Source organism: Branchiostoma lanceolatum, chromosome 3 (assembly GCF_035083965.1).
Source record: "Branchiostoma lanceolatum isolate klBraLanc5 chromosome 3, klBraLanc5.hap2, whole genome shotgun sequence".
Classification (NCBI taxonomy): Eukaryota; Metazoa; Chordata; class Leptocardii; order Amphioxiformes; family Branchiostomatidae; genus Branchiostoma; species Branchiostoma lanceolatum.
Genome location: NC_089724.1, coordinates 13,747,846 through 13,771,898, shown reverse-complemented (window position 1 = coordinate 13,771,898; position 24,053 = coordinate 13,747,846). Strand labels below are relative to the sequence as shown.

Sequence of the window (24,053 nt, the reverse complement as noted above, 5' to 3'; positions counted from 1 at the left end):
CCCCTAGCGGCTTGTTAAGAACCGCAGTGGGTGTTTTTGTTTTGACATTCGGACATGAATAACTTGAGAATGGGTCGACAGATCGTCGTGATGTTTGGTATGTAGAGAGCTCGGATGGTGCTTTACATAATCAATGACTAATTATGCAAAAAAACAGCTAATTTGCATAATTAGTAAGGAAAGTTTGTTAACCCACTGCCTTTCAATGGGACATGGGACAGTGTCAGGTCATGTAAACAGATAGCCTTGCATAAACGTACACGTAGGTCAAATCAATAAACTATTCTCCAAGCAGAGGTGTGGGTCCTGCTGGTTTTTGACGCGTTCAGTTTAAGCATTTTTGTTCAACACGGTTGGCGACATAACGAAATAGGGACAAAATAGAAAGCCTGACTAGAAACACCTAAAAACGTGCCAGATTTATTCTATTCATATGTATTGACTGTACTATTTCATCATCACTTTCAACTTTCAACACTGCCATATCGAACCTTTGTGGCCCATATAATATCAACATACTCATATTTTTTCATGACCAGTTATAACATATATCAGCACACTCTACACATATACTAGTCCTGTACCACCAAATGATTTTTAACCCTATCTTAACTGGACTCATTCGCCCAATCATAACGTCCAAATGGTATGGTGCATGATCAAATTTGCAGGGGGTGATAGGCACGTAAATATAAATCACTTTCCATAATAAGCCTTGATTATTTGGCGAAGATAATGTGTTTGTGGAACTCTAGTTCTCCTTGCATCCGGTGACACAAACATACACTCAAACGCACGCAAAACAGTATCTCCATGAAAAAGCCTTTTTTCATGGAGATAATAAAGCCGAGACACGAAACTACTCTTGCCAATTTTACCCATATTTGGAGAATCACACCAGTACTAACTCTCTCGAAAAGTCGGTCTAGATTTTTCAGTCTCTTCAGAAAAAGGTTAGGACCGTGCAAAACAGTCAAGTCTTGTGCAAGACGGTGGTGGGCGTGGCTGCGAAATGTTCGCATCTATGGTTTGGGAAAGGCAAAAAAAAAAAAAACAAGGAACAACTGATCCTGTCTGAGTATTGAAATAACGCAAATAAAAGGGTTTATATCCATTGTAACTCCATCAGTTGTTCTGGTAAAGGAAAACGTAGCAATATTTACGCATCTACCCGCTATCCAAAGGAGCTTTACAACTGCAGTAGATAGATAAGGGTGATTTGTACTACCAAAACTGGCGACTACTGTAAGAGATGGTTGAAGTCGAGACAGATGATGGATTCCTAACTCGACATATACGGTAGCAAAAAGGTTTTGTTCTCTTATCATTTCTGTAGATCAGAGTGCTCGCAAATATCTGAGAAACCCATATGAAGCTCACCATGCTTTTGACATTTGCAAAATACATGTGTAGTCAAAGGACACTGACCAATATGTATTTTCAAATGGATACATTTCTTTTCACAGGTATGTGTTTGGGCATCGGTCATCTCGCAGTGAGTGCAGCGCTGTCGTGCAATGGGACATCAAATGATTTTATGTGATTTTTTAAGATACATTATGCCCATCTAATCAAATGATGTTACACTTAAGATATGCATGATATATTGACCATGTACCAACAAAAAGTGATTTGTGTGATCCATCCTAATGGTGAAAGTAAATAGCTCTGACTTATGTTCTTCACGATTTATTACCAACCCCTAATGGAACACTAACTTTAAGGCATCTCTAATGACGTAACAAGGAAGGCTATATGGCATCATCACCTGGTTATCTTTATTGACCAGAGGCTGCAGATGAATGAGAGATGAGCAGGCCGCAAATGTAGACGTCATGGATACTCAACGCTTGCGCCACTTATATTAATGCCACCACTAAATATATATACAAGACATGAATGTAAACAACATAAGCTAGTATACAAAATTGTAACGAAATATGAAGACCATACTTGTAACAAAATGTTATGAACTTAATGCATGTGTTTGAGCAAGGTTGGTCCTCTCTGGAACCCTAACAAATTTATTTTGGGGTCCTTTGGATATGGCGAGCCATGCAGCAAAGGATTTGGAAGCAGCCTTCAATACACCGCAGGAAGTTACTTTCTCTACATAGCAGCGTTAATGGCTTTGACATAGACGCATTGACCTTGGCTTGCAGCCGATCTGCTGAATACTAAAGACTTGAGAACGGTACAGCAAGAGTTGGATAAGATTCGACTTTACTTCTAATAAACTAAAACACCTCCTTAAAGTCACCGTGTTCAATATCATTACTTCTTATTCGTCTTCGATATTCGTTCCCCAGCATCATTTGGAACAGATATCCAACATTAATATCTGTGAAAATAATTGCCACAAGTTTTAGCCAAACTACGCGATCACATAAAGGTCGGAAGAGCCCATTGTCAAGTCTGGAGGATAAGGACACGTACTATACAAAATATATGGGCAGTTATGTGCTGCTGTGGGACATTTTATGGTGACAGAGTTTCTTCTGTGGAGGAATAATGGTGGGAATCAGACCATTATACAAGGGTTGATCATCACGTCTCTGAAGATGGCGGGGTTATTTCATGCTTGCTGAAGATGTCTTCCACCACGGATATATTGCCTTTTGGGGAGGACTTGGGAAGTAATATCCGCACTATCGATTCCTGCGGTCGTTCCTCTGATTGAACAGTCTCCAGGCGGGGGCAAATCATACGCAAACAAGTAGAGTTCGTTTTTTGACAGCGCTCTCGGGTTTTCTGTAAGACGTTGCCAGGGGAATCTGTATGCCAGACACGTCAATAATCACCACTCACTGCGAACCCAATTATCGCCGGGTAATGAAAGTGTCTCTGGATCTAGGGGTTGAAACGTACGATGTAAGAAGAGATCAATGACCTACACATGTACATATGCTTGTTTTGCCCCCATCAGTGTGGCCCAATTTTGAACAGGTGCTGAAGAAACGTGACATAGTAGCGGCGCAACAGATTTCGTCATTAGCTGTAACTCCAGTCAAGCTGTCGATTATAACACTAATCAAACCACACGGGGCACCGTGGTATCCGAGTGGGAGACCTCATTGGGGAATAATAAAAATTATTAAAACTGCTTCAACTTCGCAGATGTTCAAGACCGTTCAGCTTCTGACTATTCGATGGTGTTGGAAAAAACAATGTCACTTTTAAATCACAAAGGACAAAAGCTAAAATCCCTCTCTGAGCCTGATATTTGCTACTGCGCTTCTTAAAAAGTTAGCACTTCTGTTAAGAGGACTTAACTAGACGACATGCATCCAAACAACGCCGTTTGTCACAACCCGAGTCTCCATCTAAGTCGACATCTTGTGGTTTTGTTTTCTGATAGTAGGCAGTGAGCTGAGGTTGCCGCCCATTTCAAACTTCTTGAACTCGGAGATGTTAAAAGCGTACGTCTTCGTCACTAACGATCTAGAAACATATTCCTGGGAACGTTGCTGCTCCGCACTGACTATCCATTGATATGATTGTTGAAGTTTCCGCCTCAGTGGTTTCGTAGCCGGTAAGATTTTTCTAAAGATGATAGCTCTTCGCCATCCGTATGCCCAGAGGGCACGTCATGTCAACTTTTGAAGGAAAAGAATATATCAAAGGCAAAAAAGATACGAAGAAAATCTCATGTAATGTGTATGGGGAGCCCACAGTAATTCGTTTACCACTGAAAGATGTTCAGGGGCACAAATTCTTATGTAACGAACATATCCATCATTACATACACGTCTCCTCTCCGCGAGTTTGTTAACCTGTTTAGTGGGTAGGTGCGCGGTTTGTCAGAGTTTCATGAAAACGGCTTTGTGTTCCGTTCATGGAAAGAACCTTCCACAAATTAGATTTGAACCGGTCGGTTGAAAATGCTTCAAAGGCATACTTGCTTCTTAAAAGGAGCTATTTCGATGGTCCCAATTGTAATGGTTTTCCCATGAAAAGCCATCTATTACCCCATTGACCTGACCTGTGAGGTAACGCTAGTGCCCCGTGAGCCCGTCACAATACATTATGCACCGCTGAACCAACAGTAGCCTCCGGCGGTCCCCGTGGACTGGCGTTCTCTTCAATTATGCCGGCCGTGAAGCAAGATCGATTCTGTACATCACGCTAGATGTTCACTTTTTAAAGGTTTTGCAGTATGAAAATTAAGTAGAATATTTTTCGTTATTTAGAGCTGCGAATGCTTTTGACTAATACATTTTTTTCACGTGAGCCACACCTTTCATAATCTAAATGTGTTGGTAATGGTCCCAAGAGGAGGATTATAACAATAAACTACACCCCATCGGGGTAAAACGGCCCCATAGGACACGTGACGTAATGCATAGATCTGTAGGATGTTTTCAACACAGATCTAAGCGGATCACGCAGAAACACATGTACATACAAAACACAGACAATTGCGAGTACATAAATGTAATTATTTTTCCTATCGATGTAAAAAGAATCACCCATGTTTTCAGTTGTGAGGAGACGTAAAAAGTGATGACCAATCAGGCTGATGGAGTATCATGGAATTGCTATTCAAATCTCAATAAGCGCGGCTGTCTGGCCGGTCAGTCAATACAGCCCTCCACATGTTGACCTTTGCAGCCATGTCTAAACATCGTCTCCCGGTTGGTAATCTGGAGCTGATGGAACTTGATGTGCCCGGACTTTGTTTGAAATCTCGGCACGTTTCATCCCTCTGATACCGTACAACTGACGCCAGGATCCAGCGTGGAATAATGAAGGAAATGTCCTTACTAATAAGCTTATATCCCTTTGGTCATGTGGGTGACTGAAATACAGATTAGGATCTCAGGGACGCCTGTGCAATGCGAGCCAAAGACTGTTCGTTATCAAATGACGGTCTCCTTGTAGGGTGACTGTCTTTTGGATGCATTCCTAGCTGAAATGTGACTATTTAGTCTTATTCCCCGTCTAAAAAATCTAAGAGTCCTGATAGAAAAATGAAAAAGATACGGTCGGCAAACTTACTTGAGGGCGTCCTTACCGAACGATATTTATTCATCCCTGCATATTGGGAACCCACATGTACAGAATAACCTTTCCTACAACACACCTGTGTAGTTATTATAGCTCAATCGAGGCCACAAGTATTATTGATGATACTCATTTGAACCGGAAATGTGCTGTAGCTGCACCAAACAGGGCAGGAGTGACCCGTTAATTGTCTCATTTTTTTCCGTGATGAAGCATGACACACACTTTCTTCAAAGAGTAATTATCCTGTGCAATGTTTTTGTATGGATAGCTTTTGTCATTTATGTGGCCTTGGCCCAGGTTATGCATTACAGTGCGTTATTGACCTCGCTGCATTAATGGTTTTCATGTATTTTCTTTATTAGATATAGGGCCACTTTTATTAATGGTGTCTGGTGTCTCTGGTTCAGCCTAGGGTGGCAATGGGTGTGCTTTGATTAAAACAGTATATCACTCATCTTTCTGTCTCGTACCTAGAAATTTTCCATTACCCCGAGACAAAGCCGTTGTGACCTCTGCGGACATTATCAGCACAATACATGGCAGGGCTAATTATAATACATCATACAAACTGCTGCGCTGGCAGTCTTGGTGCTAGTTGGCATTGGACTACAATACAGTACAATTTCAGTTTGAAAGTAAAGTGGATATGATGACAGATATGCCATTAAAAAACTGTGTTTTCCTGCGATCATCTAGGATCTTCCCTAAATTGGTTTACTTACCTTTAAACGTCATCTGAAGCTGAAATTAAGTACCCTCTAAACCTACATCCATCAAGTACTTAAGGAAATGTACCAGCTGTATCCAGCGTTTCTTAAGAAAACTACTTGAAGATGACAGCTGGAAACCCAAACAAACTGCCAACGCCTACACCTAAGCCATACAGATCTCATTTGCAGTGCAAACATCAGCGGTAGGTGGGGGCACACCCTCGGGAGGTGGCGGTAAAAACGCGAGGCTTATTATAGGTCTTGTGCCGCATTCGTACCGTGCCATCATTCAGCTTCTATCTCATTAGGAATGCGAGAGTGACTCACCCCTCCAGCAATACGTTCCCTCCGACGCTTCTGAGGAAGGAGTCCCATTCAGCCTGCAGCGTGAGTATGTCCGGAGACACGGGCGGCGTCTGGGACTCGTACATCTCGTCCAGCCCATCCTCCATGTTGCCTGTGCCCAGCATCATCTGGCTGTGATCTATCATCAAAAAGCGCTCGAACGCCGACACAAACTGGTCGCGGTGCAGCCTGCCTGACCGCTGGGTGTCCAGGAGGCTGAAGACGTACTCGACCTGCTCCGGAGTGAGGCACAGTTCGCTGTATTCTGATAGAGCGATCTCCAGGTCTCTCATAGTAATGAAACCCTTGTCGTCTACGTCACACAGCGAGAAGATATTCTGGGCCATCCTTTTAGCGCGTGACGTCAGTAGGCCGGGCGGAAGTGAAATTTCCTCCATTTTGGATTGCTTCCTGTGTCAAAAATATCGAAGCATTATATTTGGCATTTGATTTTACATAATCATAAAAACATTGCCATGACAGATACAAAAAATCTCAACACATTTAACACACGTACCACACGAACACCAGGTTAACCTAAGTCACATTATGAGCAACACAATGCAACTACAATCTGGAATCAATGAAATGAGCACAGCCATGGTAGTAAGGAGAGGGAGAATGTTGTTGACGATTACTGCCACCAAAATATGTAATAACTAACCTGCCACAGTGAATCCTGATCAGAGGTAAACGATTACCATACAAAACATTTTGGCTCACTCGTGTGGAATAATTAGCATTGAAGCCATCGATCAAGACCTGGTGTAATTACGTAAGTGCGCCGTATCATTTTGCATATCGCGCGTGGTTAAATCAGCGGTATTCTTTACACGACTATAGCGATCTACCAATCAGAGCGTGCGTTACAAGAGTAGCAACCTTTTCAGCACCACGGACAGTACCATCAGTGGGGGGGGGGGGCTTCAGGAGAGACCCGCATAATAATGGACGCCCCTCAGTATGATGCTTGGCACTTCAAATATGCTGAAATATACTCTATAGGAGAGGCAATCTCAGTAAGGAAAAATCTATACAGAACTGTTTTCATCCGTTTCTTATGCATTCAATCATAAAACTGGCGCGCAGTATAACTGTCGTTTTCATTTTCGGGAAATACCACTGTAAAGACAAATGCAGCTGTGGAGCTCTGAATTATTTGCAAAATTACACCAGGACGTCAATCACTGAGGATTTAGAAACCGCGACCCTCGGATGAAATGTGACATCGTGTGTACCTCGGGGATGTTATCTAATCCATCAGTCACAGGAGTGGTGACAGCCTTTGAATAAGGCAGTAATCTGCCTTGCAAAACATCCTCTACTAGCCTGTTTACGATTTCAAAGAAGGAGATTCGATCACTCAAGGTGGCCGGATGAAGCGTAGGCTCCCCGCAGACAAGATGAATACTTCTGCCATGCCACAGAGATGGTAGAAGACGAACCAGAGAGTACTATCAGAGAGATATACAAAGAGGTATCACGGAAAACTAGGCAGCACCTCAAAGGAAAGAACAAAGGTATACCCAAGAATTATAAAACAGAGGGAAGCACTAACTAATTCATACACACGTGTATATCTTTTAGCTGTCAAAGAGCTGAACACGTCCGCCTTTAGATACAGGGGTTGTTATCAGCAAGCCGATATTGAATTATTCTGATCGGACCTATACATCTAGATCCAGGCACTGAATTTTGTGTTTGCCGACTTGCCATAAAAGAATTATAACCAGCTAGATGTAGTGTAAGGAGAAATCTATCATCGGAGAATGTGCATTTCATATCTATCACTGTTCATATTTGCTAAAGGCGTGAATGCTGTATTTGGATCTAGTTTAACCTTTATGCCGGTGTAAACAGACGCCTGATGCTCCCATGTGGTCCCCACGACGGTGTTTGCTTCTGCATTGATCGCTTTATCGCCACTGGTTGCGGGTCAATACGAATAAGTACCCATTAAGCGGCTACGATGGCTGACTTAAGGTATATCTAAATGTTTTATGAGAAAGAGTTTGGTTTTCTGTCATCCTTAGCCATGGACATACAAATACAATTTATTCTGGATAACATATTCTCTCTGTAACATGCTGTATGTGAATAAACACATAAAACTACATGATGGCTCCATGTCGTAATACGGACTAGTTCTTAACAAAGCGTAGCTTTAGACCACCAAACATGGAAACTAGCGCACGCATACCGTAAAAACTAAAGCTTGTTGTCTTCAAACCACTTATTGTACTTATGTCTACAATATTCTTATCACTGATTTGCCTCTACCTCTGCCTTGCCTAAACTCCATACGGCTGTGTTACTGTATGTTATATACCATTTGTACACTGATATAATCAAACTTCAGCAAAACAAGAAAAAGGTGCTAAACTAACTACCTGTAATTAATTATCCACTATGTGTTTTAAGGTTAGATATCAGTCTTGTCCGATAGGTTTGGCTGATCGTAAACAGCCTCGGACGGTGTGAAAACAGATGGGCGGCTGGCGTGTGGTTGTTGCCGCTGCTAACTGGGGTGACACGGGGGCGGTGTGCTGACGAGACGCGGAGTCCGGAGTCACACCGGGACGATGACGTCCCCATCAATCACCATAGAGACGGTGATTTCGTGTGCAGAATTCCAGGAAACAGCATAATCATCATCATAATCATCACTCATTCAGGAATGGACACGTCAACGGCAAGACATGGAGACAATTCTATGATTATGTTTTTTCTACATGTCAAACGGAAGGGAACAGCCATATTTCTAATGTGGTCTTTGTGTATCATGAAAAAGTGTCACGCACTCCAATTCTTTTCGGCGTGACCTGGTTTCAAAATAGCGTATTGAATCAAAACATGTACAGAGAGAAAAGGTTTGCACAAATGTTGCGTGGAATTGAAAATGTATATCAAGACAATAACCACGCGGCTTATTTCCTGTCATTCTGTTATTGACGTCTTTCCTCGACACCGTTTGACATTTTCGGCGGACATTACGTCATGTTTCGTCGTGCTGGTGTAATTCTGAGATAGAGTAAAACAACCTGTTGACTGCAAGTACTGTTCGATCCCAGACTGAAACGTTTCCAATAAATCACCCAGCGTCCCCCGGTCGCCGAGGGAGGTAGCCACAAATGAAACAGAACAAGCGCACATCTGCCGGGGCTGGGATAATCCAAACCTTATCAGCCGACGTGAACTCTGCTGGGGAAGAGGTATAGTGTGCTGAGAAGTATTTTCATTTCGGAGCTGCCGCGAGACACTCAAGTGAAATTGATTTTTAAGCCTGTCACACGGAAGTAAAATTGGGTGAGCAACATCGCTACTGTACCCGTGTTATTACTGTACCGACGGACCGAGATTGGCGCGGATCAGTTCAGAATTTAACGAACATTACTGTGATTAGTTTCTGTATATTATAGTCTGTGTGATGACTTCCTCTCATAGACGTTATGTAATACATTACCAGTTGGATCTACAATGATTAAAAGTTATTTTTGCAGTTACAGATTAGCATAGTATAACATAATATAACACAACGCAGCATAACACCCAAAGTAAGATGAATATTGCATAAAAGCTTCGTTAGGCCCATGCACATTGTAAAAATTGGGCCAACAACTCCAACACAAACAAAACGGTACAAAAAATCACCAGCGCAAACGCAGATCCCTCTAGCCGATTCTATTGTCGATGATATCCTTCTTTCTACACACGCCCCCTATCGATTCTGCACGGACAATGCCTGTAGTTAAGATCCAAGGATTACCTCCTCGCAGATCTATGTGATGTCTTTTGTTCCACCGAAGCGATTCTTAGATCCGACCAATTTTCGTTAGTTTCGACTCATAAGAGAGCGTAGTCGCCTGTCTTTGTTACAAATAGTGTCTTCATTTAAAAGATAAGACCAGGGAACGTATTACTCACCTGCTCTAAAATCGGCTAAAGGTCCTTCTGCTTCAGTAAATCTTAAACATGTCTGAAGACGCGTGCATACACAGTTAGGTAACAGTCATTGCTACGATCACGAGGGTTTTCTTTTTTAAAGTAGGACATTCACTAATGAGATAGATCTTCTCGAGTTCCGATGGTAAATCTTTTACCAAGTGCCTTCGGTGCAACACACATGATTTGTCTTACGGATAGATGATATTAGGAGTTTGGAGTCCTTTGGAGATAAAAGAATCACAACGGGTGTAACATTATGGGTATCATCTACTATCACGCAGTATTTCCACTCCATTTTCCTCCTGGCTACAAATAGTGTCATTCAAAGGCTGTTTAACACAAGACCAATAGCCTGGAAAATGACGGTCTCTGTCATAAAAGTAGAGCAGTAATAGGTCTAAGCATATGGCTCGCAACAGGCAAGATCAGTTGATGTCACGGCCGAAAATACCCCCAATCGACCCGCGGGCTTGTCAATGCACCTTGGCTGTGGAACTGCCAGTTTAATGCACCCATATGGATAGAGTACTTCCATGGTCCATCTAGATTTGGTCCGGTTTCAAGAAAGGAATAGGGATAGTTATTGTACCTGCTGGCATCGCCGAAATGAATCCGTATGTGGGGAAATACTGAACAAAAGGTCGAGCTCTTAAATCTATACAATATAACGTAGTTTATGTTGTACCAGTGAACGTCCCTGTCATAACGTAGCACTGTTGCGTTTACGAAACCAAACAGTGTTATTCACGGGTTGAATTTACCGAAATTGGTAGGCTCTTAACAAAAACCAAGTGTTATGGTTAAAAAAACAAGACCTTTACATCCAGACAGTTAGTTGGCCGATAAGCTACAAATTTCTAATTCAAAATCTGAATCAAGCGCATATCGTTCATGATTGATATCATATTTACGACGGCCAGATAGTGCCACGAGTGATAAACTTTGCTTCCATATCTATAATCTACACGCAAGCCAGCGTCCCATATAAGGACTGTTTACGACGTCTCATGCACGTTTTCAGTTCCCGGCTATCTCTGATTGTGCAGCCCCCCATGCTTATCGTCTAATAGAGACGTTGAAAGCCGAATTACCCAGGGGCAATTTTGCAATAAACCGCAGACCGAGAAGTTGTAGACGTGCTCCCCTCGCCACTAAATAAATCTACAGTTCCGAGGGCAATCCCTGTACGGAGAAAGTTCGTTCATGGCGCATTCACAACTGGAGGATGTTGATTGACACCTTGACGCCCGGCTCTAGAAGGGGTCATGGGGAATGTGTGCCTGTCCGCCCGCGCGACTTTACTTGGATTGCCAGGCATGAGATGATAATCGCATCAATGCATAGATGATTTTCTGTAGGATGTTTTCGTCACTAGAATGTTTTCGTATCGCATAATGGCGCATGGATATTTCCTACGACCTCACTTTAATGCAGCCTTCGCCGTTTGTTCTTTACTTTAGTATGGCTTCGAGGAAAGTGACTTAAACAGTGCGTGTGCCTGAAAGGTAAAGCTGAGTAGTTTGTTGTTGTTATAAAGCCGCCGTCTATGATACTATGTTATTTGTATTCTATCTGGGACTATGACTCAAGAGATAGAATAACAGCTGGAGCAGATGGAAAATCTATCAGCGTCCACAGAGGTCATCGGTCCCTTGGCAGACGCCTCTTCTATCGGCATATGTATTACCTACAGATCTGCATCCGTGCTGGGTGCTAAGGATCTTATCAAGGAGTATTTTTTTTGGTATTCAGTGACATCAACTGATCCAGCACCTTTTGCGTTCATCAGTTTACAGTTGTCTTATGTTAGTTGGTATCATAACAGTTGACTATAATATATGAATGGAGAAGGAGTACTTTAAGCACATTTTTTAATTAGAGGTTCTGTCCGAGGTGCTGAGACTTACTCTCATGATCGGGTGGCTGCACCCCCCCCCCATTCTCCTCAAGCTTGTGCCTATCCAGTTCACCCCTTTTACAGCAGAAAGTACAGTAGAATCACAGGGACATCTTTGTCGGGAATTAGTATTCAGTAGAATCAGCCTCGGTACAGATGGATCACAGCGTTCATCAACTGCTCAAGAGGAAGGGACGGCCCTGCGTATGACGCAGACCACTACGCGCAACTATATGGATTCCTACTACTAATCAGGCCCGAATTGTACTCCCTGAGGGCGGTTTGATCAACACAAGCCCACAGCCAACGCTGTAACAAACTAGTTGATTGCTGATGAGTCTATTTACCCGATCAGACCCTTCAACGGCTATGCTATTTGAAGCCGATGGACGTTAAATCATGGTCAATTTGATTCCGTGCAAACCGTGAAGCTTTCGATCACAACGTGAGATGTTTCATCAGTCGTTTGAACGTCTTCTGAGTGCGGGTCAGGAACTTCTGTGATCAACCCGGCTCGGGATGAAATTGTCGGTCTGAGCCGGCCCTTTGGGAGATTTATGCATCTAAATTAATCATCGAGTGGTAAAATGTGTTATCTTTTGATTGTAGCACAATCGTGGGAGGGCCTCAAATTTCACCCCCTCAACCCAACAATCCTTCTTCTGGTATCCACATTGCTATGCGGCGGGCAGTTCTAGAAAGCCTGTCTGTTAGACCGGTGTGTGTGGGAGGGAGGCAATATTGCTGAACTTTATGAGAGGAAGGATTGCTATATTACATGTGCCAACGCAAATTCCTACGAGACTGAAATATTGATATTACTGAAATACCCGGCTGCATATCTTTATGTCGAAACGTGTTTTCCAAAGGGTAAGTGATGAACCCTTTGTAGCGCTGTTGTTATCCTTAGCATCGATGTTAGAAAATGATTGACTGGATTCCTTTTATTCATCGCTCATTCTCATAAATACATTCAACCATGAACAACATGAAATGAAATACCATGTAAACAATATTCATACTAGACCATGCAGTATTTATGAATTCACGTGTTCTGTCATAAATGTGTATGGCCAGTTAGTAATTTCAGTTTTATGTGTGCATGTCCGGAGTTGATTATGCACCCACTCTTAATAAAAGCACAGTAACTAGACAAAAGAGTCCCGCCCTATCTCCTCTAGCAGATATTTCAGACGTTATTACAGACGCTTTGTAGAATGAATGCTAACGGGCAATTAAGAAACCAGGTCCGACTTCAAAGCTTATATGGTAATTTGCCCTCAGTCTGTACTTTGGTGATGAAGCAAACCTTGTCGTATCTGAGACAAAGTAATCAAATTACAGAGGGGGAAGCTTGTGCATTGGATTGGACAAAGATGATATGTTAACGAAGAAATCACGATTCTAAAGAAACTAACCCACTGAAGATGTCCGCACCACTGAAGACGCTGTCTGCAAGACATCATAAGATACTGAAGAGGCAGCAGATGGGGTCTTCAGTTTCTTACATGTCTTAGCGGTATCTCTGATTGATGTTGATTCCTCTATAACACCGTCAATCTGTTTTGTTAGATCCAGAGCGATTCAGAATCCCTGAATACAGCTACTAGTAGACAGTCATATCCACATGATATAGTCAAGTCCTCTAAATACAGATTTGTAATGGGAGAGAAACGCGTGAAGATGCTTTTCGTCATGTAACATTGAAATAAGCGTAGAACACCTCATGGCTAAGATGTAGTGGATACGCTGCGTCCTTATGTGCGTCAGCTGCACCGCTGTGAAAATTGATCTGTGTTCGCACACGACGTACGACGGCATATCACACTGGTCGATGCGCAGAAAAACAACAATTTGCAAGTCGTCGCTAGTGAATCTAATCATATCGAGGGACACCAAACCGCATCATGTCAAAAGTCAGGATTTTCACACTGCATCTATTAGACCATCCAACAGAACAACAGCCCCTTGTACTTAAACCCCCTTTCCACTAGGACGGCGCTCTCGCCGCGCTCTCTCTGCGACCTAAAAATTAACAGAGCGCTCAACGAATTTCATAGATAAAAACGAATCTTTTTACGCATTGTGTGTTTTGTTGTCTTTTCAGTCATACTATTACATTTTGCGTGATATTCTAATTATGAAATCAAGAATCAGACAAATCCGACTTGGGTCACAGCGAGAGCGCAGCGTAATCGCCGTCTAGTGGAATGGGGGTCATACATACATACAGCTACCTGTTGAATTTTACAGCTGTGCCCCCAGACTTATTGATCCAAGACAATCAGCACCAAACCAAGAGATGTACATGTTTTACAAATGATATAAGATGTGGTCCGCAAAGATCGCACTTTTCTTGAAATGCCACCAATACGGCACTTACCATGGCCAATGCACACGAAGATGTGCGAAGAAGCAGGTGCGATAGTTGAATGTACAATGTGAACTAATTCATTCTGTTCTGTGGCTGAAATGTCTGATCATGACTATTCTTCTTCATCTCAACTATTGGAAAATACAGTCGCCCAAAGTATGACTATATATTTTTTGTTTGAGGCACAGGTGCAATGTGAAATGATTTTGTGAAACATCTACCCACGATAGTTGGATGCAGCTGTGTGAAGATGATGACGCTGATCATGTCAGAAAACACCGCCATTTGATCACGACGTCTGGAGTTACCAGAGTCGTATGTTTTTAAGATGACACAGTCATAGAATACCCGGCCCGTCCGTCTTGAATAACGATTGTCATTTCTCATGCATGATACAGCCGTGCTGTAGCGCAACATGACACAGATTTCCTATTTACAGATACAACATTGCACCCCTCGTCCATAACAAGTGTTAGCAGCGCAGAGCCGCGACATCCAATCTTTCTGTTAAGCCCAAGATGGGTTCATCAGAAGGACCCCATGATTGACATTGTATTACCGTCGAATGTATCCAAGACCCATACCTGTTTCTAACATTGGAGTTGCTAAACATTCATCAGCCGTTTCCACCCAGCATCAATGGCTGTGAGACGTTCTCCCGCGGAGGGCATGATTGTGGTGTGCCACTCTACTACGCATACGGCGAGTCGAGATACTATTAGAGGCAAAATGATAATGTTACCTAGAAGATACAGCAATCCCTTTACAGAGGCGGCTTTCTGTGGCGTCTAGCCGGCCTGGCTCAGGCGGGACGCCGCTGGAGGATGCAGACAGGAGGGGGAGCCAGCTGGCTGGAGATGGAAGCGTCTCGTGATGCGCCAACCTCGAGCGCGCACTACACTGCCTGCTAATTATTTCCCACACCGCGATCTATCACGGCCGCCCGGCGCAGCCTGCGGACGTGACGCGCATGTCAAATTGACGCGGAGGTCCATACCCGGGATCCCGCGGTTCATCCTTACCGTACATGTTGATACGCTAATGGTAACAGCTTTACATGTTTGCGGAAATCGTCCCGAGGCTGAGGTTTTTGGGGACGTGGACTGCATAGGGATGATGAATATTGCACTATTGTATATTCCCAGCATATCCTCACTTAAGTGGAAAAATAGCCTTAAGCTTGAGACGCTGTCCTACACTTACGCTGTCCTACACTTACAGATGAACACTGCCGGCAATGTGCCCACCAGCGCACAACACTTCACTCATCATGTGCAGGAAACTTGGACCTAAAGCTCCAAAACCGATACGCCAAATTAAAGTTACTCAAGCGACTAGATGAATTTTCTCTTTCGTCAGTGACTAAAGAAAAGAACTGGAGTAGCCAAGTTTTAAACAACCGAGATTGATCAGAGGCCTACTTTCTTTAGCGTTAACCCCAGTGCAGATGTAGTTTTACCGTTACATATAAGAACAGGTGCTGCCATAGAGGAAGAGGTTGCATTGGGGAACGCATATTCAGTCACCATTTATCATCTGGCGAGTTCTTACCCTGTCAGATCACTGATATATAATGTCGCCATGGATGGCAGGGCTAAGTAATACATAGACATGAGACTATCTCACAGGAGCATTGACCGATCGGTCAGTTTGTAAATCCCCTATCACAGCCTCCATCGACCTTGCATCCGACCACTATACTCAACCGAGGTCGTCGGTAGGTTGGGATCAGTCTGACCAGTTTCAGATTAATTACCACCATGTCACAACCATTACACAACCAGTACATGACTTATTCCCAACCGAGCCCCGAATACTTTCTGACCTCCCAACTGTCAGTTATCCCGACTTCTGGCCGCAGACTGCTCCTTGCCTGATTCCAAAAAAAACCAATTGCCAACTTTCTCATGAATTGACATTGGGTGATTTTTAAAAGATGTATTTCGTTTTTAATCAAAATAACTTGTGTGGTGGAAACATCTCCGACAGAACAAATTAGGGTCAATGTTAGCTTAAATACGGCCTTTACGCTTCTTTTGTGTTTGTAATTGCGTGTCGGTTGTGCTAATTTCGGGGTGGTTGACACACGTTGTAGTCGCCTAGATTGGGAATGAGTTAGGAGAGTTTCATCTTAGGATCTGGAGTGAGTCATGGGTAGGTTGGGAACTGGTTGGGAGTAAGACAACAGTGGTCGTGGTATGGTTCGAAGTCAAGTCCCCAACCCGTTTCAGAGCTCGCATTCACTCACCAACCTCGCAGACTAACTGCCAATCACAGCCAATGGTCTGTGGGAAGGTTGGGAGCGGTCGGGAGGCCATGATCGGCTATGTGTGAGAGGGGTTTTATGAAGACGGAGTTTCCGAACGTTTCAGACCTGCCAATACTTCCTCCATAATAATGCATCTATGTCCCTTACTGTAATACACATTCCCAGAAATCCATCCACCCGTGCTGAGATCGGGGAAGGAGGGATCTATCTCGAACACAGCCGTCTCAAATTGTATGACTAAACCGCGTGAGCACAAATCCTTGTTCCATAGACATCAACCAAATTACACGTGAACGTCCAGGATATGAGAAAATGGGTGACATAATGTACCATAACAACATTCTGGCCTTCCATCACTATTATCAGAACAGTTTTCCCATACGGAACATTTGTGGACATTTGCAGGGCTTTTAAGGAATACATCCCCATCTTCTGTAATGTAGATCAAATGATTCTTCTATGGAGAATGAAAAGGCTCGCCGCCAAAGAGAACAAGCGGGCGCCTAAGGGCTTTATATCAATTGTAGATCATTTTGCTTGCTTATATAAGTTTCTCTACTTTGTAGTAAACAGTTTTTTGTCTGTAAGCCTCGCAATACACTATTATCACTAGTTGAGAGCGTTTTTATGTACATAGGACCATCTGTTGATAACATCTTCTATTTCTTCACCAGCTGTCTCTGTCACTGGATAGATTACCAGACAGTCGTGCTATACAGCAAGGCGACGAAGGTCTATTTTGAGAAATTATTTAAATGTCAATTTTAAATGTCAAGGATTCGACCTGTACCTTTTGCAGAAATGAGAGTTTGCGTGTTTGTATGAAGGGAGAGAGAGAGAGAGAGGGGGGGAGGGATTGTATATCCAGCCTTTGCAGTGTGAACTGAACTGAACTCACAGTAGACTCCTGAAGCGTCGCTAATGCAATCTCGTGATGTGACGTATATTCTTAATATTAAGTCGTGAAGTTTCTATCCCTCTACCGACGATAACTAATGACATTGTGGAAATAAGCGACATTCCTGTACTTAAGTTCCACCATATTGTCAGTGAACATAATCCAGCATGTCATGTTCACAGCCATGCCTCATTTATCAAACGATTGAAACGGACTTACCATACCAACATCCAACTTACGTATGTGAAACTATTGAAAAATATGGTAAATAAGAAATGAAAGTGTCGTAAATAATACGTATCAAGCTTGAGGGACAAACGGTGTGAAAAATTGTGCCACCGACTGTAGGCAATGTGTTATGTTGTTCAGCTACTCTCCAAGCAGAGGAATGGGTCCGGCTGGTTTTTGACGTGTTTTTAGGAGTTTTTGTTGGGCTTACTATTTTCTTCCGTTTTCTTTGCGTCGCCAACCCACGTGAGTATAATTCAGCACGCGTACATGCTTGCTCATGGCATAGCCAGTCCGACATCACAAAATTAATCCATCTGATTGAAGCTAACTCCCCATAAGTGTTCAGTTGACTCTCAACAGATACGACATGTACTACTGTATATCTTGTCAGTTTCTAATGAAGATATTTTTGAAGTTCCGCAGCAATTGGGCCCAAAAAAATGCATGATCATATATCAGAAAAAATACACACGTCCGTTCTGTCCTCTACCGGCTTTCATGTCAGAGCATTCATTGCGTTAGAAAATCCCCTGCAACCAATTATATTTGACAAAGCGAGACACAAGTAAGTCTTGGCGGACCTGACCGATTGTTATCACTCTGTCACCGGGAAGTTCAGGGGAAATGTTAGTCCGCCTTGTCCTTTATGACGTTCGTGCGACAAAACCTAATTAAATCTCAAGTGTATCAAGCTGCACCGTCTTAACTTCATGCTACGTAAATGGAAATTCCGTCTTTATGTAACAGAAAACATCAGTTGATGGAATAGCATGTTTTGCACACGATACAAGCATATCATTTGAATTGCACAAACTGTTCAAATGTAGTGGAGACGTTTGTATTGTTTATTGTTTATTGTTAATTATGTATTTCTTATTATTTATTTATTGTTTATTGTTACCAGGCAGCCAATACCTTTTTTTATCGACAACAAACAAAACCAACCAACCATCTAACCAACCATCTAACCAACCAACCAACCAACCAACCAACCAACCAACCAACCAACCAACCAACCATCTACCCAACCATCTAACCAACCAACCAACCAACCAACCAACCAACCAGCCAACCAGCCAACCATCTACCCAACCATCTAACCAACCAACCAACCAACCAACCAACCAACCAACCAACCAACCAGCCAATCGACCGACCGACCGACCAACCAACCAACCAACCAACCAATCGACCGACCGACCGACCGACCGACCAACCAACCAACCAACCAACCAACCAGCCATGTGCATGTGTCAGCCATAGAGTATTATTTTGCCCAATCACCATGTTGATGATCTACACTATTATTAACTCCCATTGATTTTGAATGACATTGCCAATTTATCTGGATCTGGATGCCCAGGCTTTCTTAGCATCTTTGGACACGCATTGTCAATTAGGCCTCCCCTATAGCTACCTTTGAACTACAGAAACTGATCTGAACATTTTCACAATTCTTTCAATACAGAAATTGATATACCTTTATTCTAGGTCTATATCTTAACCTGTTAATCGGTTCTGCATCTTTATTAACTGAGCTAAGTTGGTATTTTAGCCACGTATCTGGGATCCAAAGTGGCTTTTCGCAGAAAGGCGCCCAGCAAGTCGGTCAATACTAATGATATTTGCTAATGGCCTCCCGAAAATATAAAAGCGTAAATCGGATTTCACCAGCAACTCCATGAAGAAAGGTCCTAATCTAGTGAGATCAAACCGGCACATTGTAGCTGCAATTGAAGGCTCATAAATAGGTGAGGATGTGCAATTTTCGTAAACCTGTGCATGTCCGGGAGATGCTTCTCGTAGAAAATAACAAGGGATCCTAATGTACATGGATCGTCCTACTTATGCCCCGTCTCATAATGGTAGAAAGACTGCATTGTAACGTTTACTGTCTTTGTGTGATACCTATTTTGTCTCGTTCATATCATAAACAATTTTGTGATGGCATTGGCTCCATGTTAAAAGAAAGAAAGAAACAAAACAAATACATACACACATATATACAGCTGTATACATGTATCATTTATAGAATAGGTTGACTTAGAAGTCCATAATATTCCTACACAATGATGCGTGGCTGTGGTTTATGACCGTATTATAACCTTTCATAGGTGTGGAAATTAAGTTTCCATGAAGAGTTCATAGTACATGTAGTTCAAATATTCAGCCCTGTGCCACAATTAAAAAGTTGGCTTCTATCAGATCTAATGCAACACAACGAGAACTACAACTTGAGAAGCTCAGTGTAACTCAATAGACTGCAACAAGTGGGGCAATAAAAGTGCTCTTACACTGCCTGGGTGTTTTATGACATGTCAATCGATACAAGTCATGTTATATGGTAGGGTGAGAGAACACATTTAGCGGGTCAGAGCGTTGGAATATTCTACCTCAGGTAGGCTCAACTTGGAGTTGTCAAACAAAGTAGATATATGCCGCACTAGATCTGTTATACAAGGTATGTCCATGGCGAACACCGTACAATAATAAAGGCCGGGGACACAATCAGCAAGTAAGGGGCACACAACACACAATTTGTATTCTCTTAGTGAATCTGCACTTCACATAGAAGCCGTCAACACCTTCATAGCAAGGTTGTACATGAAAAACGGCAAGAAATGAAACCCACTCATCGTTCTGCACGCATATTGGATCTCTTAAAGGATATCTACAGTATGTGGCAATTGAGCATATCTAACGATTCTGATCCACGTCTTTTAAGCTGGAAGCATAGGAATCGCCCATCGCCGCCTACATCAGGACAGACTGAGCGTGAGGGTGATTGTCAATGAGAGATACTCATCATCATCATCATCATGTATGTCCATGTAGCACCGGAGGAAAGCAAATGCAGTGACTTGCAATGCATTATGTTGGCAAATGGATGCTCTTTTCTCACGGTTATTGCAGTTACAGTAAAGATGTTAAATATTCTAGGAGTGATTTATGAAGAGAGAATACTCACTGCATTTGTTTTGAAATGATATTCACTGCATTTGTTTTGAGAGCTTCGATTAGGAAAATGATGGACCGCTGTTCGAATGGGATTAATGCTGCCTCTGTTACAGGTGACAAGTCTGCTGGGGGATGTCTCTCGTCTAGGAGATAAGATGGAGATAATTGCTTTGGATGAATTAACGGTCTTCTACAAGGACGCTCACAAATCGCCTGAGCAGTTGTGTAACCGCGTCGTTCTAGACAGACGCGGTGATTTATCCCACCATAACAAAATCAAGCCCAGTCGGCTGCGACTTAGTGCCTTACTCCTCGCCTGATTAAATCGCGCTTCGGGCAGCCCGCTTGTCAAATAACCGGCCCCCCAGAGGTACTTTTAGGAATTGAAACGGGTCTTTCGAGTTAATAGAGGGGAATGGCCAAATCTTAGGAAAGGGGTACCCATATAGTGCCTGACAGCAAGAAACGAGGATACTTCTATGTCCATTATTTTACTTTACTTAACTTCAAATTATAACAGCACAATACACTCTGGAGAACCAAAATGCAATGATGATATTATATTGTACACACTCATTCCATTCATATTCACATTCCATTCTATGCCATTGCCAGAATTTAAACAAGCGTTGTTCCAGTCTTCACTGCATGAAGGCGCACGTTGTAAGACTGAGGTATACGTAGGACACCCAATATAGCCCTCATTACATAGGACACAACAATTTTACATTGAAGTTAAGTAGAAATAAACTTAAGTTATTTCTTACCCTCGAAATATAATTCCCCTTCCATAGAACATTGATAGTATAGAAAAGATAGATTTAGGACGTTTTTCTTGATAAACAGTGTATAGGAGAATCATGATGTTAGCCAGTTTGACGAGATAACTGTTTCGGACATTTCACATCCATTTCTCTTGTTAAGTTCAGATCTTAAAACTGAAGACGCAAGGCACCCTACATATCAATAGGCATTTTATTTCAATTTTGAACGTTAGGCCACAGCAAGTAAATTCTATGGATGACATCCTCCGCAAACCCCCAAATTAATGAGATAGGGCGAAAAAAAAACAAGGCGGGCCCAAAAAAACAAGATTCCTATATTTTCAAATTTTGAGATCAAAATTTTCTTAAACAAGAATTGAGGCAACGAAATATATGATATCATGACCAACAGGTCTTTTATTCCTGTATTCAACCAATGAGGTTTCATATATAATATACAAGTCCTTGATTCAAGGCCTTAAGGGTAAACATGTCCTTGTAGATGTGAATACATCGCAATAGACTAACTACAACAAATACAGAAACGAGCTTGTTGTACCATCATCTGAAGCAACTACACTGGCAATACAGCTCAATTAACTAGACCCCCCCCCCATTATTTATATAATGTCCTTGCTAGAACAAATGCAGAAAACAGCTTGTTATTATACCATCATGGGCAGAAACTACACTGGGTATTCATATGCAATGAAACACCTTAGACTGTCAACATTAAACTGTTCTTGAAGATGTGTATACAGCTCAATTAACTAGAACAAACGCAGAAAACAGCTAATGTCATACCATCATGGACAGGAACTACACTGGGTATTCATCTGCAATTAAACACCCTAGACTGTCAACGTTTACGACATATTTGCCAATTTTTGGCATGTTGACCACCGTCGGAGGGCAATGAAATTTCTTGTTTTTTATTTCGAAATCAGGCGAAAATTAATGAGCGCGCTGATGTCATCCATAAAAATTACTTGCTGTGGCCTTACAGAGAGAAACAGTCCAAAGACGTTCCAAATGCAGTCAGTGCCAGGTTGTATTATGGCAACAGGCATGCTCCTCAATCCGGGTAGAGCAATTTCTCCCGGACTTGTTTGTCTATAATGAATAGTCCTGACGGTGACCTCCACTTAGCGTTCTCCTGAAAGGTCAATCGACCGTAGCGAGCCCGGTGTTCAGAGAGGGAAGAAAGCAAGGAGAATGATAATGATAACGTTGTCGGAAAAGATATGACCTGGCAATACGCGTCCCACGCACGCCCAACCGAGGGTGTTAGATTTTGTATCGGAGCCAAACATCTGCTTGGAGAATAGCTACAGCAATTGTGCTGTATCAGGGAGTCATGTTGACTGGTAAGGGTATATCGTTATAGTGTCCAGGTGGGAGGTCAGAACAGTTTTCTCAGATGTATGTATTCTACGTCTCTGTACGTCGAAGGCATTGCTCCATAGTAACTATCATTGAAAACATTTTCCACTGAGACTACAGACAAGGCTACTCGCTGCATGCACATTGGCGGATCCTAACTCCATTTCCGCCAATTAAAATTTATACTTTTGACTGAGGCCCATTGCCGTAATGAGGACTATTCATGCACTCCAACATCCGCCAAGACCTACAATGACGTATTCCAACTATATACTCCAGTATTAACTATAGTAATAGCCCTCCATTATCTGCCCCAACCTTTCGTTCACTCTGAAAGCACAACTTATTTTCGTTAACGATCAGGTTAAAATAACGGCGATCCCTCTGTCGCCTATTCAAAATCTGCTTCCTCCTACTGTAATGAGTATCATTCATTCCGACATCCGCAGTCGTCAGGCATAGCTCGTGCTTCAATAGCGTTTCCAAGAAGCAACCTTGGTAGTAAGTGACTTTAAGACTTAAATTGGCGAAGTGTCCCTTTTCAAAGAGCTAATTTTCTATCAACCATCTACAATCTGCCGACGTCAACGCCGGATCCACTTGTCAAAGAGCGCTATTTCGGGCAACTCACCTTTGGAACATCTTTCCGAACATGTCAGCGTCCTTTCAGCGCGGTAGGTGTCCCTTCCTAGATCCTGAGGAGCAAGGATGTGAGAGAGGGGATCACGAACTCTGTAATTTACTCCCGAAAGGACAATTAAGGCACCACCAAGACGGGACGACATAAGAGTGACCTGCTCTTGCCGGTAAGGAGCGTTCTGTGGAAGGTTCCATCCGTCCCTGTACTGCTACTGCTCCGGGATCTCACCACGCGGCGTGTTTATTGGCTGGCCTGGTATGTCCCATAATGAAGGCTTAGTGGGGTGCAGTTATTTATCACTCTCATTCACAAGTTGGCTGTCAGTCAAAAGATGGTGCAGAAATATCCTAAAGTGAAATTGCCATTACAAATATAGACTATGTACTAAAATGGGACAGAAATCGTGGAGAGTACGAACACACATCAAACCCCCTCCTAAAGTTGAAGTGCTAAAGAAAATCGATGGGGTGTTTTTTCATACACAACTCTTTGACACGTTTGTTTGCCACCACCCTTGTCTATAACGTTAGAAAATGGTACGCTTAAAGAATTAAAGCATCATTCCTTGGATCTAAAAAGAAATAGTGCTGCGGTAACGTTAATTTGAATGTTTGCATTTTGTCTGTGAACGG

At 42.6% G+C, this 24,053-nt stretch overlaps 1 protein-coding gene and 1 long non-coding RNA gene across 4 annotated transcripts in view; both read right to left on the bottom strand.

The window, feature by feature from the left end:
- LOC136430430 (EF-hand calcium-binding domain-containing protein 4B-like) overlaps positions 1 to 23,660 on the bottom strand; it is a 42,077-nt gene extending 18,417 nt beyond the window's left edge. Inside the window, exons 1-2 of one of the 3 annotated variants that reach the window (XM_066421033.1) lie at positions 23,413 to 23,660; positions 6,045 to 6,473 (exon numbers count right to left, since the gene is read on the bottom strand). In XM_066421033.1, coding sequence (XP_066277130.1) covers positions 6,045 to 6,473; positions 23,413 to 23,435 — 452 coding nt within the window. In that variant the 5' untranslated portion in view covers positions 23,436 to 23,660. Of the gene's footprint in view, positions 1 to 6,044; positions 6,474 to 6,726; positions 6,845 to 14,862; positions 14,980 to 23,412 lie in introns of those variants that run through there. The other 2 variants (XM_066421032.1, XM_066421034.1) reach the window with 2 other exon arrangements.
- Positions 21,793 to 22,407, bottom strand: LOC136429291 (uncharacterized). The gene is made up of 2 exons (XR_010754728.1): positions 22,249 to 22,407; positions 21,793 to 22,115 (listed from the first exon to the last, which is right to left on the bottom strand). It is a non-coding gene; the product is annotated as an uncharacterized lncRNA (long non-coding RNA).
- Positions 23,661 to 24,053: the final 393 nt, after the last annotated feature.